The sequence below is a fragment of the Dermacentor silvarum genome, chromosome 2 (genome assembly GCF_013339745.2).
Source record: "Dermacentor silvarum isolate Dsil-2018 chromosome 2, BIME_Dsil_1.4, whole genome shotgun sequence".
NCBI classification, from domain to species: domain Eukaryota; kingdom Metazoa; phylum Arthropoda; class Arachnida; order Ixodida; family Ixodidae; genus Dermacentor; species Dermacentor silvarum.
In genome coordinates this window covers 141,965,201-141,982,533 of record NC_051155.1, presented here as the reverse complement: position 1 = coordinate 141,982,533, position 17,333 = coordinate 141,965,201, and the positions used below count along the sequence as shown (strand labels likewise).

The following is a 17,333-nucleotide window of genomic DNA, read 5'->3' as shown; positions in this document are numbered from 1 at the left end:
TGCCTAAGTATTCCAAATGCGTAGCATTTGAAAGCCTTCGTTGCATTCTGATTGAAGGAGATACTTCACAGCGATCACGGTGAACTTACGCTCGGCAAACTCTATACTTACGCCACCTTTAGCGCGAAGCTCCCGTTTGTTTTTAGTGGAGGTGGTGGGCCTGCCTATATGACGTCACGGTTAGAAGGAACATGTATACTGTATTGTCTAGGAAGCCCTATTTAGACCCAGTCGTGCTTCACAGAACCACAAAAGCTGTCTGACGTGGAGCAAGAACCCGCGAGGCCTTCATATCTGTAACATATCTCTTTAAAGCGCGGCGTCTATTTTGCGTACTTTATTCTGCAAAACGCTACGACGCCGTTAATAGACGCGGGCTCACGCACTCAGTGTAGCAGGCAGACTACATCTTGTGTGCGTTCTTCTCTTTCACGTAGGCTCGCCTCTTCTGTATTATTCACAGAGGCTGCATCTTAAGACAGCCTGACAACCTTAAGCTTGAGCTGCTGAATACATCTGTCTAAATAAAATTAATAAAGAGACTTTAGAAAAGGCAAGGGCACGTACGTATTTGAAGTAGAACAGAGCAAAATTTCGGTCTTTCCGATTGCTCGAACTAACTGGACGAAGGGAAACCAGCCCTTTCGCAGTCGAGTACTTGTCGTCAACTCCTAGCCCACCAACGCTCCGTTTCAAGAAAACCGCTCTACTACGGAGTTTTTCTTCTTCACCTCGCTCGAAATTTCATACTGGTCGCCCACCACTGCGTTTTTGCTTCGAGTGCGTAGCCTCGTGCGTCGCCTCCGCTTTACATTTTCTTCCGCTCTTTCTTCTTCTCCGTCCCTCTCTAATTTGTCCACTCCTTTTTCTCGTCTAGCAGCAGTCTTTCGCTGCGCTAAACTTCGTCGCACGTCGTAACTGTGGCCAAACCGTGGTCCTCCACCACCACCACGGTTCTTCAACCGCCAGAAAGGGGATGGGGCGGGGAGGGGGGGGGGGGGTTGCAAGGAGGGAGGGGGGGGTAGGAGGCTTACTACGTACACTCCCACTCTTAACACTTCCAACTTCCAAATTTTCCTTCTTCTCCGCTCCTTTCGTCGGGCACTCTCGTCCTCAAATTCTATTCCTCGCGTGTTTTTTTTTTTTTTTTCTTTCACTTTCGGCCTCGGAGCGATGGCAATCGTTTTCTCTTTTTTTTTTTTTTTCAATGCTTCCTATACCCACCACCTATGTCGCTTCGTTTCACCGCTCTGGAAGACCGTGCTCCTTCTTCTCCGCTGAGCGAGTAATTTAAATCTCGTTACTCGAGACGCCCAATGTTTCTCTTCCGGCCACTTTCTCCTTCCCTCGGGCTCCCAGCTCCTCCTTTCAGCGCGTTTATTTTTATTTTTTCCCTGTGTCTCTCTGTTCGAGCTCTCTTTGCGGGGTTGTGTACATTTCCCCACACACTTTACATGTACCCCAGCTTGTGTTTCGTTTATTTTTTTATTTATTCATTTTGTTTCCTCTTTATAAAAGAGTGTTTCTTTTCTGCTCGCTTAAATGGATTCTGCTCCTTCGAAAGAGGAACGTAAACAAAAAAATTAAGACGGACTTGGCGAGCTCCTTTTCAACGGTGCGAATGAGGCGTAAGTGTCGCCGCGTTAAGTAACGTTACTCATAAAAGCACGGAGACAAAGCATGCGCGTTGGGTTTCCTAACTGAGGGCCAGCGCACCAAGCTAGTAAATTTCGGTGATTGAGTGGAAGAAGGGGGACATTGATTCCAGCTTTTTTACTGCTGCCATACTTCTAAGCGAAAATGAAACATTTTAATGCACTGTGTTCCACATATCCTTTTAGTGATCTGGCGAAATTCTGCGGGCTTTTAATACTGCAAACGTAAACCGCTGTTTAATAAGGTTTCATATGGAAGGGGAACCAAGGCAGAGCTATAACTGAGTGATAGTAAACAGGAGGAGGAGGAGGAGGAGGAAATAAAGGGTGAAGGCAGCGAATGTTAACCAGAAATGCAGGAGAAGCGAAAGAAAAAAATTGTCGCAGTTTCACCCGAAAGGCGAAGCATCATTTGCGATAGCAAATTAGTAGAGAGCTATACGGAGTAAGGATAGTAGTTTTATCATCTGTATAAACTTGGACATACAGCAGCACCAGCAACGCGCAGAACTGTTGTCAACGCACGCGGCGTTTTTTTTTTTTTTTTTTTTTTTTTTTTATAAATACGCATTTGGTGCCGCAGCTAAACGTTGCCTCACCCCCCTCCCTCCCGTCCCACCGCAGCCTTTCGCGCGACGGAAAAAGTCGCGTTTGCTCTCTATATATAGAAAGGAGGAAAGAGACGCTTAATTATGCAGCCCTTGAGGGAGCACGGCGCAGAACGCGCGTTTGCTCTCCGACGTGCGTTCGCTCCCTGTGAAAGCGCGCATCCCTCGCGCCCTTTCACTCGCACATACAGCTACCGGAGCGCGGCGGAGATTTCATCACCGTTGATGTCATACGGAACCTCACGGCGACGGCGACGCCGACGGCAGAAATCCGCTTTGGAGTGTCCATATAATTGCTATCGCAATAATAAATGGTGAACAAAGCACTGAATGCAACATAATTTAATATATGCAGATGACTTTAAAGGTTTGCACGATGGTCCGCAGGCAAAAAAAAAAAAAACGATTGCTTTATGATTAGCGTGAATCTGGCTCGGCGTGATATTCTCTTAAGACTCGGAGACAGCTTTTCAAGTCGGTTGATATTACCGACTGGTATGTTACGAACGGGAAAAAAAAAGCAAAAAAAAAACAAGAAAAAAAGTCTATGAACGAAGTGGTGCTAGTTCGAGACAACAATTGATTTCCGTGCTCCATTGTAGGTGCACCTCGTCTCCGAACACATCTGGTGCGACGACTACCTGGTGCGCAGCTTCTACCTCAAGAACCTCAAGACCAGCGAGACCCGGACAGTCACACAGTTTCATTTCCTTTCGTGGCCAGACAACGGTATCCCGGCTTCCATCAAGGCTATCCTGGAGTTTCGAAGGTCAGAGACGCGCGCGATGGGCTCATGAGCCCTGTGATTCGTCGTTTGTAATACGTGTCCTGATTATTTTCGTTCTGCGCGCCAGGATGTCGCCATATAACTTATCGTCTCTGTAGTTATCTTCAGATACGTTAGTCGGCTATGTGTGTAAATGGCTACTGTTAACTAAAAAGAATGTTTCCTCTTAAGGTGCACCCCCATTGAGGCCCCGATATTTTCATTATTGACTACGCCATACTCCTATACATTGGGATATATCAAGGATTTTTTTAACTAGCCTCACTCACAAACTGTTGATAACGCTAAGAAATTTGCATTCACAAAGGGGCAGTTGCGATTCACAGGCCGCACCATGTGGTACCGGTGCGAACCCAATACACAGGAGCACCGAGTGACCCGAGCATGTTCCGCCGGCCCTCTTATGGGCTATTCGGTCAGCGCGTATCCGCATGGAGGTGCAGTGGCGCCCTCTTAAAGAAAAAAAACATGTGCGCCATATTCAATAAAGCAATATGACCATACGGAAACCCTAATATAAAACACGTATGCTTCCATATACCACATGGAACACCCCATAAAAAAAAGATATGTCACCATTACCTCCATATCTAGTATATGAATATATTACCTCGTAGAAAAAAAACTGTATATTCCTATATATCATCAGGGACATGTCCCATGTCCTATATGGGGCATACCCCATGTGATATATGGTATCACATGACGCATCCTAATATAATGTATGGGAACATACGCATTTTTTTCGGGGGGGGGGGGGGGGGGGGGGGGGGGGCATGCATATATATTGGCTTATTGGACATGTAATTTATCAGGCATATGTTTTTTTTTTCTCGATAGGGTGGCCCAAATGACATAAGGGAAAATACGGGCTTTTATATGGGGTCCCCATGTGTTCATGTGGAATTATTGGATATGGGGCATATAGGTTTTTTATACGGTGTCCCATACGACATATGGAAAGTAATATAAGGGGTTTTCTGTGGGATCTCTACATGTTAATAGAGGATTATTGGATACGGGCCATATGTGTGTTTTTTTTTTTCGATATAATGTGCAAGCATGTGCTACATTGAAGAATTGATACGGAACTGTGGCCATGGCAGCCTGCTTTCTACATGTTGCCTTTTAGAACCAGGGTTTATGCTGAAGTGTTCTCTGCCGGTTCTGTGAAAATGCCCCCAATTCGAAAATCTGACAACCAAGAAAACGTTCTCAGCGACAAAGCATATGCCGTTTAATTGCCTTTAGCGCTTTTTTTGGTGATTCGAAGGGCAGAGGACAGCGCTTCTTCAAGAGTATCGTGGTGCCGAATGGCATGCCGCCAATGCAGCTTAGAAGCAGTCGCTGTAGAACGAGGTGTCACTCACTTACGTGTTGGTGCATGCGATAAGTGCCTACATGCGCGCTTGTATGCCAAAGCTGTTGAACTGTACCAGTTTATTAGCCTTTTATGCTTTCATGTGTTGTATCAACTTCTCACAGCTGCTACATCAATACTGTTGACATGTTCGCTTTTATATCGCTTACCACTGTTTCGACTTCACTCGCAAGTGTTCGTTCTCGAATGCTTTCTCTGTTTTCGCCTTGAAATGTCAATGCTGTTTGAGCGTGTTTCTTGTCATGGCGGCATCTGATGCTTGTTGTCAACCCATTGCCTCGAATGTGCCACCTGCCGATTCGCCAATTTCTATTTAATGTGAAACTATTTTATGTCTTTTTGTGCTGCTATCATTGTCTGCGCGGGAGAGTCAAAGAAATAACGCGACGAAAACATCAGATGACGGCAATCCACCATTGCGCAAACTTAGTGATTTCCATACCGACCCTTGGGCGCACTGTGTGACTAATTTTAGCGGCCACTCCGATATTGCACGCCGAGTTAGTAAAGTTTTGATAAAAGCCGATAAAAGATATGTACGTTCTGCTGAAACTAGTTCAAAGCTGCGAATCCTGTCAGGGCAGGGTAGAACGGCACCACGCTGCCTCTCGCGGGGCTCACGAAAATTTGTGCGAGCATGATCTATTTTGTTCTTCTGTTGTTCAATATAAATTATTTTGATCATGCACCTGTAGCTTTCTTGAATCACAGCACTCCATCGATTCTGAATTCCATCGGTATACAAATAATAGGAGTGCTTAACTTCGGTCAACTGGCGCTTGTAAAGCCTAATCACAATTTGTCAAATATACTCGGCAGAAGGTGCTGTTTGCTCAGAGTAATGAAGTAACCAAGTTCGCCCAAAGTGCCACATACAACATTATTATTATTATTATTATTATTATTATTATTATTATTATTATTATTATTATTATTATTATTATTATTATTATTATTATTATTATTATTATTATTACTTCAGCAATATCAGCCCTTTAGTTGATATTGACCTCCTAGAATTTTGAAATTCTTCTGTAGCTGGACGCGAGTTTCCCTCGATATTCATTATTAAAAACTTCCGTTCCGTAATTTCATTTCGTATGTCAAAGACTCCTTGCTCGAAATAGAGAACTCCGGCATTCACATTTTTTTTCAAGTAGCACTTGCGTCAACTGCACACTCTTTTGGAGCTTACGCCAGGCAATACTGGTTGAGTCATACTATCACAGTTTCCCACTAACTTTTTTTTTTACTGTATAACATGCCAGCCTAGATACTCTACCTCAATCTCTCGGCTGCAACAGATGTATACCAAGACAGAAACTAAGCGGTCGTTAATCAACGCTTGCGCTTGCCAGCTCCTCTGTCACTCTTCTCCTTCAGCGTTGGAATGCTGAAGACCACAGTGTTTGCTAATTTGGCACGAGAAACTTACCACCACACTAACCTTCGTCTTCGTTTCTAGTTCGCTGTTGCTTATTTGCCATAAACCAGACTAACCCACAGCATTCAAATGCCGGATGGGTTGCGGACCTAGGCCATGAAAAAAAAATATAGAAAAAAAAGAGGGAAAAGAAGGAAAGGGGGAGGGGAAACGAAAGCCGCCTGGAAGAAAGATGCCGCATGCGCCAATACTCGCGGTCATTCCCTCCAACAGCAGCAGCGCAAGACAGCAATGCAGGTTCCGTGGAGGCCAGAAAATAAAAAAGCCCGAGTACTGGCAACTCTGGTGAAAGCGCCGTCTTTTCTGCCTGGCAAAAGCTCCGGCCGGCGAAGCAGGCAAGTAGGCGGGCTGGTCGGTCGGTCGGCTAGAGCGAGCGCGCGAGCGCGCGAGCGCTATTTTCTGTTCGAGAGTGCAGTCATTAATGAAAGGCCAATTCCGCTCGCATTAGCGCGAACCTCCCAGCACAACCGCGTCGGCGAAACATCGCTGCGCGTTTCTGCAGGGACCACTGTAGAAGAAAAAAAGAAGAGGAAAACTAGAAAGATATAGAAGAAAGAAAAAGTGGGCGGGCAGGAACTATTTAAGAGGAGAGGCAAAATACCACCGGCGCCGCGCCGGCATTCAGAAGGAGAGAGCTGGGCCGGCGCAACAGGCAGCGAAAGCGCGTAGCATGAGCGGCAGCGCCGGCGAACAATCCTCGTTTCTAAATCGACGCTAATGAGGTCTGCTGCGCTTGTAATGAGCGCTCGCGCCCGCTTTCGGCAGCAGCGCGAAGCGCTACTACTGCTCGCCTATGCGTCTGAGCGTGTCGAGCGAGCGGGCGAGTGCCCTGAGCCTGCGCTGCCGCTGGCGCCCACCCGCTGTTTTTAAGGCACTTAAGGCATCTTTGAACTGTGCCCGGGGATTAACATATCTCATTCATTTTGGGAGCACCCGAGAGAAATGTTGGCATGGCGACAGACGATTCTCCGCGGCTCTACCTTTTATTCCGTCTTCTTTCTCTTTCTCTCTCTCTTTCATCTGCGAGCTTTATCCGCAAAGACCGTGCGCTCTCTTACAGGAACAAGCAAAGTGCGGAGCCATCATTTCTCCTCTCTCTCTCTATCTCGTTCTGACTGCGTGTTTGAAAACTGCGAGATTAAGTACTGGCGCGCGCGCGCGTTGTGCGCCGGAGAAGCTGGGGCTCGGTGGCCCGCGATAAACGAACCAAGTACCGGAAATATGATTAATCACGATGCATAAATGGTCGATGCTGTGCGAGTGGTTCGTTAAAAGCCCTTGCGGCTCTATCTCGTGCGTCGAGTTAGTGTTGATAAAAGCTTGTTGTTCAAGTTAAAGTTGTTACGATGTGAAACTGAGCCAGCAACCCCCCCCCCCCCCCTCCCGAGAAGCGTTTATACTTACCGCCCCCATCCTTATATTAGTTTACTGGGTTACTAATCGGCATTTTATTTACCCTGACAACAGCAGCCACGCGCTCCTTATTAAGCACAATTCCAGTAGGAGAGGTTCACTTTGCTAGTTAGTGAGTACGAACTTTATTGAACTTGCCACTAAATCACTTTCCGGTTCCTAACCGTTCGTTAGTTGTGAAATATTATCGCAGTGTACTGTTATCGTATTAACCGTGTGGAACATAGTTGAAATATATCAAAATATGATTAAGTGATCAAGATGTGCCAAGATTCCTTGGCCTTCTTTGGATTCCTTCTATTAAAGTGTGGAAGTAGTTTTATGATCAATCATTCGGCGACTCACTCCTCCACGCTTTCAACGCTAATAATACTAGATTCCTAATCCTGCCTTGCCAATAGCTTGCTAATAATAACACGTTCTTTCAACCTTTAACGAAATTACCGTACCTTGTTCGATTTACTGATGAGGTATACTTCAACAAGAAACGTTAAGGTTAGGCAATTCAAACACATACTATTTGCCGCAGCGGTTGATTCAGAAGAACTGGTTAACAGAAAAATAATATCAGCGCATTACATGGTATTGCTCTCTCTAGTTAACGAATCTCGAAGTGCTACAAATGACGTAAGCATAACATTTCTTCCAATTTTATTTGTATGGTACCACTAGACCCGTCACCCGACACGCAGAGCTGCCTCCTGTAAAGGGTGCTGCGCCTTTAATAAAGGCATACTAAGGCAGAGGCAACGACCAGGGTGAAAGAAAAAAAAAAAACCGTAGCTTTGATTATTGCACAGGGAAATGGTGCGCTGAAGAACTTTCACAGCTAAATGAGAATCAGATAGCGACAGCAGAAGAAACGCTTTACCCCCCCCCCCCCCCCCCACACACACACACAGAGTGCTTTCGTTATGTCGCTTGTTTTGCGTGCTTCTCTTTACTATCACGCCCTAACAACTGGTCCGAATGACTTGCTTAGTGGCACACATTTGGGCACAAATATACACGCACAAACATTTCACCAAAGTACCTCCACCGTTCTTCCGCTTCTGATTGTTTCTTCACCGTTCTTTCGGCGCGTATTCATCACACTTTCAATTTGTTATAAAGTTTCTCCTCGTGGCGCAGCCCCGTTTTCTTAATCCATCCGCGCGCGCGCACGCGGTGATTGTTTCGTTTCCGTCGAGAATGAGGTGGCGGAGGGGAAAAAAAAAACGTTGAACGAAATGCATCTCCCCCCTCTGGCATTCTTTCTTTCTTTGTTCCTTTTTCTGATCCGGAAGTGTCGAGGAAAAAGAGATTAATAAATTCCGTTTCCCACCGGCACCGCCCGCTTTATCTGTCTCCGCGTTCGTTCTCTTTCGTCTTTCATTTTCACGTTTCTTTCTTTTTTTTTCTTTTTTTTTCATTTCTCGTGCGCGTCTCGCCGCTCGCAGCGTTCCCGAAAGTTACAACAGCAACTCGCGCGAAAGAGCAAGGGGAGGATGAGCACCAGAGGGGAGGTGTGGACTCTGGTTAAGAGCAAATAATCTCCAGCCTCTTGAAACGAGGTCCCGTTTGTTTCTGCGATCTTCTCTCGCTTGCTATCAAAAAATTTTTGCAATCTTTCTCTCCCCCCTCGCTCCTTCTACAACTTCATTTCCTTTCACCTCTTCGTTCTCTCCGTCACTCCCTGCACAGCTTTACACGCCGACGCGACGGAAGACGACGCGCTGCAGGGAGAGAAATTAACATCGAGGAAAACGTCTGCGGTGTATTCGGGACAGACAGCTGGTACAAAGAAACGATGATTAACGAATGTTGCACCCGAAAGCATTTGGTTCTCATTGTTTCTTTTTCTTCTCCCTTCCTTGCCATCCGCCACTTTTTTTTTTTTTTTTTAATCTCTGATCGTTCTGTTTGACTCGTTCTCCCTGAGCCGCACTCCTCGCTTTTTGCGCTGGAGCTGCGTTTATCTTGCGCGCGCTTACTACTTTTTTTTCCCCTCCTTCTGCGCGTCTTGCTGCGGTGCCATCGCGGCTTGCAGTAGCAGCAGCGGAACCGCCCGCGCCGGCGAGCCACGATTCACCCGCTCGCGAGCGTGCACGCGTCGCCGCTTTACAGAGTTCTCACATTCTCGTTTCTTTCTTACTCCTAGTTCTCTCCCGCTGGTTCGCGGCGTCGGGTACGCGAATAAAAAAAAAAAAGGAAGGAGGAAGCGCGCTGGCTCCTGCGCAAACAAGAGCACCTAAGTGCGCGGATTTTGTCGCTCGCAAAAGGTCCGCGCTTAATTCCGAATTCAATTTTATTCCCTTTCTCCTTACCCTCCGCCTTCCATCTCCTCCTCATCCGTCTTCCTCTTCCCACGCCGTCTGTCGGCCCCGCTGTATACGGTCGCGCTGATTGCTCGGTGCTTCTTTTGTTCTCGCTTACCTCGAAGTGGCTCGCTCGCTCGCTCGCTCGCTTGCGACTCCTGAATCGCGCGTCCTCTTGCCTCCCGAGAGGGCGCAGAACGCAACGGTCGTGTGTTTCTGTGGATGCGAGCGCAACGTGTCGCTAGTATAATATGCGCCGTCGTGGGCGGGCGCGCGACCGACTGACAAAGCGAAACCATTGCGCCGGTCCGTGCTCGGTAGTGAAGCGTAGTAAGGGAAAGGGGTTGAACGAGACGAGGCGGTGAGGGGGAAGGGGGGGAGGGGTTGAGACGGCGCTCCGGCTTCGACCATGCAAGCTCGGTGACCAGCCATGCCGGCCGTGCTCTTCAGCAAAAGATCGCTTGCCTGTATAATTAATTAGGGGATTTTACGCGCTATAGCTCCGTCTCGCGAATTCGCGCTACGGCGCGAATGCGCTGACTACTGCGTCCCTGCGTACTTCTCTCTTCCTTCTTTTCTTTTTTTTTTCTTTTCAAGAGTGAGTCGGCTCATTGAGGCGGTGTTCTGTGACAGCTGTACTTCGGATATGCGATGGGGAAAAAGCGGTGCGCTCCGCGCCGCCGCGCAAATTGTGTGCGCTGCAAAACGACTCGCAAGTTGCGATTCACCGAAACGCTGAGCATGTGCCGTTCGCGCTCGCGCGACTGTTGCAGGGAGCGAAAAAAAAACAAAACAACTAACAACAACACGGGAAGCGGGTGTGGCATGCGTCAAGTCTTCGTCCTAGCTTTTCCCGCGACGATCCTTTTTCGTGCCTCACTGGGCAGCAGCTGTGTCGTATATGCTATGTGCAGATTCGCCGGTGCGCCTAGCACGGGAAAATGACGCCTTAATAAAGATCTCGATGCGCTCTGCCTCGTCGTGCTATTGTGATGTGATGTCTGCGAGGCGCGAGTGCTTAGAGCGCAGGAATTCAGTTTTGGTGTACCGTAACTTAGCAATTTCAATTTTTTGTTTGTTTGTTTGTTTGTTTGTTTGTTTGTTTGTTTGTTTGTTTGTTTGTTTGTTTGTTTGTTTGTTTGTTTGTTCTTGTACTGCGTTCCTTTTTTACCTGGATAACAATATGTTCTATTCCTGCTTGCTTAGGAGCTTCATGCGCCATCGTTTCGCTGTTAGTTTCGCTGTTAAAAGGGACACAGATTGTCTCAGCATCCGTAATTTTTGTTCGCTTTATTGTGTACCGTCTAGCCGTACTCGTAGAGGAACGTTACGCATTTTAAGCTGCCACTTTGTGTATTTCCCTGATGGGTAGAACCAATACCGTAGGTCTACGGGTGTTTTGGAAGCGGTATGACTTTTTCCCAGCAACGAAAGCTTCCAGCAAAGTATGCCCCGAAAAAGTGCACCCCATTTGGCTTCGTTGGGACCCGCCCAGAAATTATTAGCAACAGCACAGACATCTGGATGAGTACAGTCATGAGTTACTGCACACGTTGGTGTCGTCTGATTTGCGCAACCTGTCCGAGAGGAGCCAAACCGTTTCACATTTACAAACGCCTCGCCAAAGAACAGTCGACCTATTATTTCTTCCGTTCCTTCCGTTTTTCCCACCTCATGTGCTATTAATATATGCGGCTACAACATGTACCAACCAGCCCCATGTCAGCACATTTTCTTGAAAGCCTAGTTCTCGTTCCTGTAGTTTTCATGTACCCTTTCTTTCTTTTTTTTATCTGCTACTTTCGGTACTCGCGTTGTCATTTCAAGCACGGGTACCCTTTTCCTTTTCTTTTTGTTTTGTTTACGCGTGGTGGTAACAGTAAAACATAATTAACCCCAGTAGAGAAATCCATCGAACGAAAGCAAAACACGCGCCGTTCAGCTGTTCTACGCGCTACCTTTTATATCATTATTGCTACTGTAGTGTTTGTGTACGATAGCAAGATGCTGTCTAACTATTGTGTGATCGAAAGCAAAATGTTGGTACTCTTATGTCAAAACTAGGCATTTCTGAGAGCATGTCAAGCTGTGTATTCTGCATTCGGTAACTATGAAACGTTGCGCTTAATGGAAGCACGTACCTAGTCGTTTTCTTTCCTCGTGTGTGTTTTCTGATGTTTTCCGCTGCGGCGTTTCCAAGGCACGGCGCTTAGACGTTTCAAAAGTTCTCGCCCAACAGATCGTGTCACCTGATCTTATTGCGTGTTGTGGATTCGGTTCGTATCATACACTTGTCTCGCCATTACACATCGGACACAACAAGGAACGCGAGGAGCTGTCGTCTTCCTTACCCAAGTATTTCAACTAAAATAATTATCACTTAAGTCTTACCACACGGAGAAGAGTCAGCTGGAGTCCGCTCATGGCTTAATGACATTGCTAATGTAATCTCTAGCCTAATTGGAAAACAAAAGCTCGTTGTTTCGCGCTAGTATTAGTTTTGGCCGAGCACTGATATCAGGATGATCGCCCATAAAATTTGCCATGACGTTCAGGCTTAGCAAGTTTCGCGAATTTTCACGAATCCATAACAGCCCTAATACAAAAAAAAATACTTTGAAATCCGTGACGCGTCCCGGCGATGGAACTTCAGCGCCAACTTAAAAAAAAAAAACTTTGACCTTCATTCTTTTTTAACAAAAAACAACAAAGCGAAATTAACAAAAAACAACATTCTGAAAGAATAATTTCTTAGTCCAGACTGATTTAGGGTTTCTGGTTAGTGTCCATTGATGCTGCACTTTCTCTACACAAGTGACGATGTTGGGTACCAAACCTTCACCAGTGTTCTGACTGTGCAATACAAAACACTGTGTAATCATCTGGTACGTGCACGCTGTGCTCTCGCGGCATCACGCGCTGTTGTCGACGCCACAGCCTGCGTCACTTCCATTTCCGTCTCTCTGTGCTTTCTGTATGCCTGTCTCTCACGCTGAACCTTTTCTACTGGGCCGGTGCCCCGGTTCTGTCGTCTCCGGTGGACGGCGGCCCCGCCTCGGTTCTTCCTTCTGCTGCGGGGGCCCTCGCCCGTCTCCTCTTTCCCTTCGTTGCGCTCATCATTTTTGTGATTGGTGCAATTGTGCACCATGCGAATTGCATAGTCACAAAAGTGATGGGGGCGGCGGAGGAGAGCCACCGCAAGCACCTTACTACACTCTTCTTCTACTTCATCTTCTTCTGCTTCTCGCCTGCGACACGGCCTGGCCGCCACACACTACGTGGCGAAGACGAAGCCCGCGTGTTCTATTTATTATTTTTTTCCTCCACTCAACTGTATGCTCTGCTTTCGAACCTGATGTGAGCCCTCCCTTTCATGCACCATTTCCTTCTTTCTGTTACCCATCCTCTCGTATACTTTCTTTATACCTTTCTCACCTGTACTCAATGATCTGTATTTCTCCCTCTTTATCTCTGTCTCTCATTCTGTTGTCTTCTCTTTTACCATATCATCGCGTTTTCTTTCTGAGATATGCCACTTTGCGCGTCCCAAGTGTACGCGGTTGGATGGTTCCTTGACGAAGGACATCTACTTGGAACGTTTGTGATGAAAGTGTTGAGTAGGCTGTAATACCCATTGCATATCTTATCTTTGTCTCCTTCCCTACCGAAACTGTGAATCAATTTCTTGGTGTACACGCGAAATATTTGTAGAATATGTAACCTCAGAGCACGGCGCTGATATCTAATATCCAGATACAGCCGTCCGGCTAAGTACGTATCGCTTTGCAATGTACGCGTAAACGCGTAAATGTGCTTCTGTGCTTTGAGAGGGTGATTAGGAGTGCGAGCGTAGCTCTTTAAAATATATACATACTCACCTGAAGAGACAGAGAATGAGAGCGTGAAAGAAAAAGCGTAGGGAACACTTCCCGGCCTCCGTGAATCTTTCGCCTTATTTTTGTAGCTTTATTCTAAACGCATGTTTCAGAACTTTGCGAAAGTGACGGCTGTGAGAAGAACAGCGTATTACTATAGCACCCGTTCTCAATGTGATTGGTGTTGTCGTGAAGCGGGTTGTGATTATTTATTTTATCTTTTACCGTGAGTGCTTGATGAAGGTGTCTAACACAAACCCCCATACATGTACGGCTCTATTCTGTGGCCTTATTGCAATTTGTTATCCGGCTACTTGACTGTGACGTTAGGCAGGATGATTTATTCACACGTGCCTGAACTGGTGCACTAGAGCTGATTGTGTTAAATTGTCGCGTCTTTTCCCGCTATGCATGTGCTACCACTTGACTTGATTGTGCATATGGTTTAATATTGAGATCTCTTAACTGCGTGCTGAGAGCTACTTAACCGGTTGAAGTGCCCTATATTGTCCAATGTATCTTATCTAGCGATTCGTGGCGCGAAAGAAGGTGTGCGTGGTTTGCCCGTGAACGTAATGAATCGTGGCTTCTATTTTACTGAGGTGTGAGAATGTGACCCCGGGTGTTTTACTTACAGCTTACACATAATATCTTTACAAGATGTCAACCATCATTAGAAGCTCACACCGTATTGTGGGAAAGGAGAAATTACAACCTGCTGCACCTAATTCATTTACATGCTAATTTGTAGGTACTCAACACACCGTTGAAGTTCGACTATGTGCATTGTGGGGTAATTCAGTGCATCTCGGCGGTAAAAAATCATAGTGCAACTGGTCAAACATTTGTTTTAATACTGCCGATATGCACAAACTATCCCTTCAGTAATCGTCTTCTTTTTATTTATTTATTTATTTATTTATTTATTTATTTATTTATTATTTATTTATTTATTTATTTATTTATTTATTTTTACAATGGGTATTATGCCTTGTGTGTCTCGATCTTCCCCTGAAAGGAGTATTGACACCTATTTTAGAAGTTGTAGAAGCTCTTCCAAGTGTTTCTCGCACGTAAAGCGATCACACACAGCGGGTGTGAACGCTGCGAGACGCGTATGCAATATTTTAATTTGATACGAAAGTTGACATCAAAAGGGTAGACCTGGAGTCGTCGATATTATCGCGACGTCATAGCATGGAGCCTGTGGCCTCGCTCGCGAGTGGCCACCGCGGCGATAGCGGGAACGGATCGAGCCAACGTATCATGACGTCATAAGAAATCCACCAAATAGGAACCTAAGTCGAAACCTCGCGCGCATTAAAAAAAAAAAGACGGTGTTACGCTATATTTCTTCCTAAGGAGCAAATACCAGGCAACTACCGATGCTGGACAAATCGTTAGCGAAGCCGACAAGCCGATGCTTAAGAGCACTTACAAACAAATAGCTTTGTAATTTCGCCTCCTGGTTAGTAGAAGCAAGCATTATAGTAAATTAACTTTAGGCGCTCTGACACCTGCCAGTATTTTTAGGCTTTACTAAGAGTGCTCGCGTATTCATAAAGCTCAAGAAAATTAAAAGTCGAAAATGTCGTGTCAATGCTTCTTGTGTCTTCTGGTCAGTCACATTGCTATTCCAGTTAGTGCCTGCACCCCGTCTGTCTCCTGCATTTTGTCTATAGTTACGCTATATTTCAAGTAGTGATGTTCGACTTCATCTTGTTTTTCAAAACTCCACTTCAACTCGAAAGTGCGTGTTTAAAAGCTGACAATACTGGTGCAGCGACAATATATATTCCTATGGGTGTTGTTCAACGCAGGAAGGTGAACAAGTCCTATCGTGGACGCTCGTGCCCCATTGTCGTTCACTGCAGGTAAGAACTGGCATGCTGCACGCAACTAATTGAACTGCCCGCGGGGTGGCGACGGGAGAGACAATGCTCTCTTTCTCTCTCTCATATTCACTGTTCCCTCGTTACAAGACATTCTTTATTATTATTATTATTTTCTTAATGCGACAAAAGTTAGAAGCCTGAAATTGGGTTTCTGTATCCGCACATCTTTTACGTTATGCTGACGACGACAGCCTTTGTTGTCATCGTAACGGCCGTCCTCATCATTAGAAGAATACCGTGCCCCCCCCCCCCCCCTTGTCCTCCCACAAGGACTTATACTGGTAAATCCATGGCAGTGCGTATTTGGGAACGTTGGACGCACCTAACCCCTGCACTATTGTTCTACTCGGTATTACGTGAAGGAATATCTGCAAACAGAAGGGTTTGTATCTTCCTAGCTTTGTTCTTTTTAGTCTGATTTCCTTTCTGTTTGCTAGCATTCACCTGTGTAACAGCATGTACCAACTGTTGCAACATGACACTCTTATGAACTTGTTATGCACGAGTTCTATACTGCCTCCGTTCTACTCGAGTTGTTTAGAATTTCGCAAAACTCCTCCTCAGGCAATCAAGTATTTCCTCTCAAAGAGAAGCTTTCAAGGAAACGCTTCAGGGGAATGTAATTCTTAACGGTATTTAGATCTGTGTCGCATTTCTCGATAAGCATCATACATCGCCTTCCTGCTAGTAACATCGCTGCGTCGATGTCTCACACCGTGCACCCTCCTGATTTGGCGTCTGCATTACGGCATAGCTTGTGAATGGTGTAGTGCATAAGCGTGCAGCATTGCATGAGATTACACGCTGCATATATAGGTTGAAAGTAAAAAAAAAAAAGTGTACGCATCGCATTTAGGTTTATAACTTTTCCTTAACCGCTTCACTAAAGTGTCGTTTCACATAGATTTCAACGCATGCGTTGGACCTGCTGAACTTTTTTTTTTCCTTGCAGTGACGGCATCGGAAGAACGGGAACCTACTGCTTGATCGACATGGTCCTCAACAGAATGGCTAAAGGTACGAAATTTTTTTTCTTTCCCGGTGCATCGATTGTTGCTGGCACCGCTCCAAGACACACGCGTTTTGACGTGATACCTCTTGCCAACAGGAGCAAAGGAAATCGACATCGCAGCCACTCTGGAGCACATGCGCGACCAGCGAGCCGGTATGGTAAAAACCAAGGTAGGTTGCCTCTTCGCTTTTTTGTCGTACGTTTGACAATCAAACACATCCACACAGATTTAAAGCAAGAATTTCAATCCTGAGAACCTTCTACCTCCACAGCGCATTAGTTTTGTTCAAAACACGTCAAGAGCGAGGTGTTGTATCACAAATACACAATTTCTCTTCTACTTTTATTTTTATCATTGTTTTTATCTCGTTAAACAACAGACCGGGAAGCCAGATCTTCTATAAAGTGCCTTCCTGGTGCTTCTTTTGCCTCCTGTCATTCGCAAGTGTAAATAAACGTTCCTTACATGTTTTATCACAGGTACAGTCACCTTCATAATCAGAACATAGCTTAGACGTATTTTTGCCTCTCCAGTGGAGGGTGTTCGACAAATATGGCTAGGTGCCTTGAATGTGCTATAGCTTAATATGTCTTACTTCCAAAGCACTCGATGTTTGCTCATTAAAGCAGGCGTTGATTAAAGTAAAACCTTGATCGTTGTTCGGGCTAAGTCTGACGGCGGGTGTACATATAGGACGCGAAGTAGCAGCAATAACCTGCTAATTAGAATGACGTTGGCGATAATATTATGGTAAGCAAAAGTTATAATCTTGAGGAATTGGAGCTCTGTATATGTGGTGACAGTTGCCAATTTTGTTGGCTCCCAAGCGCATATGGTGCTCTAAGCGATGGCGGCGTGTCTGACAACCGATACTGCGAATTATGTGCTGAAATTCGAAATTCACAGTTATATATTTTGAACTTGCCGCGTACAGTGGTGAAAATGTGAAGCTTTCGTGATCCGAC

At 45.8% G+C, this 17,333-nt stretch overlaps 1 protein-coding gene across 2 annotated transcripts in view; it reads left to right on the top strand.

Moving 5' to 3' along the window:
* The window catches only part of LOC119441875 (receptor-type tyrosine-protein phosphatase N2-like), a 658,601-nt gene that overhangs the window by 636,535 nt on the left and 4,733 nt on the right, over positions 1-17,333 (top strand). For both annotated transcript variants that reach the window (XM_037706513.2, XM_049661681.1), the window contains exons 21-24: positions 2,866-3,032; positions 15,281-15,334; positions 16,308-16,372; positions 16,464-16,537. In XM_037706513.2, coding sequence (XP_037562441.2) covers positions 2,866-3,032; positions 15,281-15,334; positions 16,308-16,372; positions 16,464-16,537 — 360 coding nt within the window. The remainder of the gene's footprint in view (positions 1-2,865; positions 3,033-15,280; positions 15,335-16,307; positions 16,373-16,463; positions 16,538-17,333) is intronic.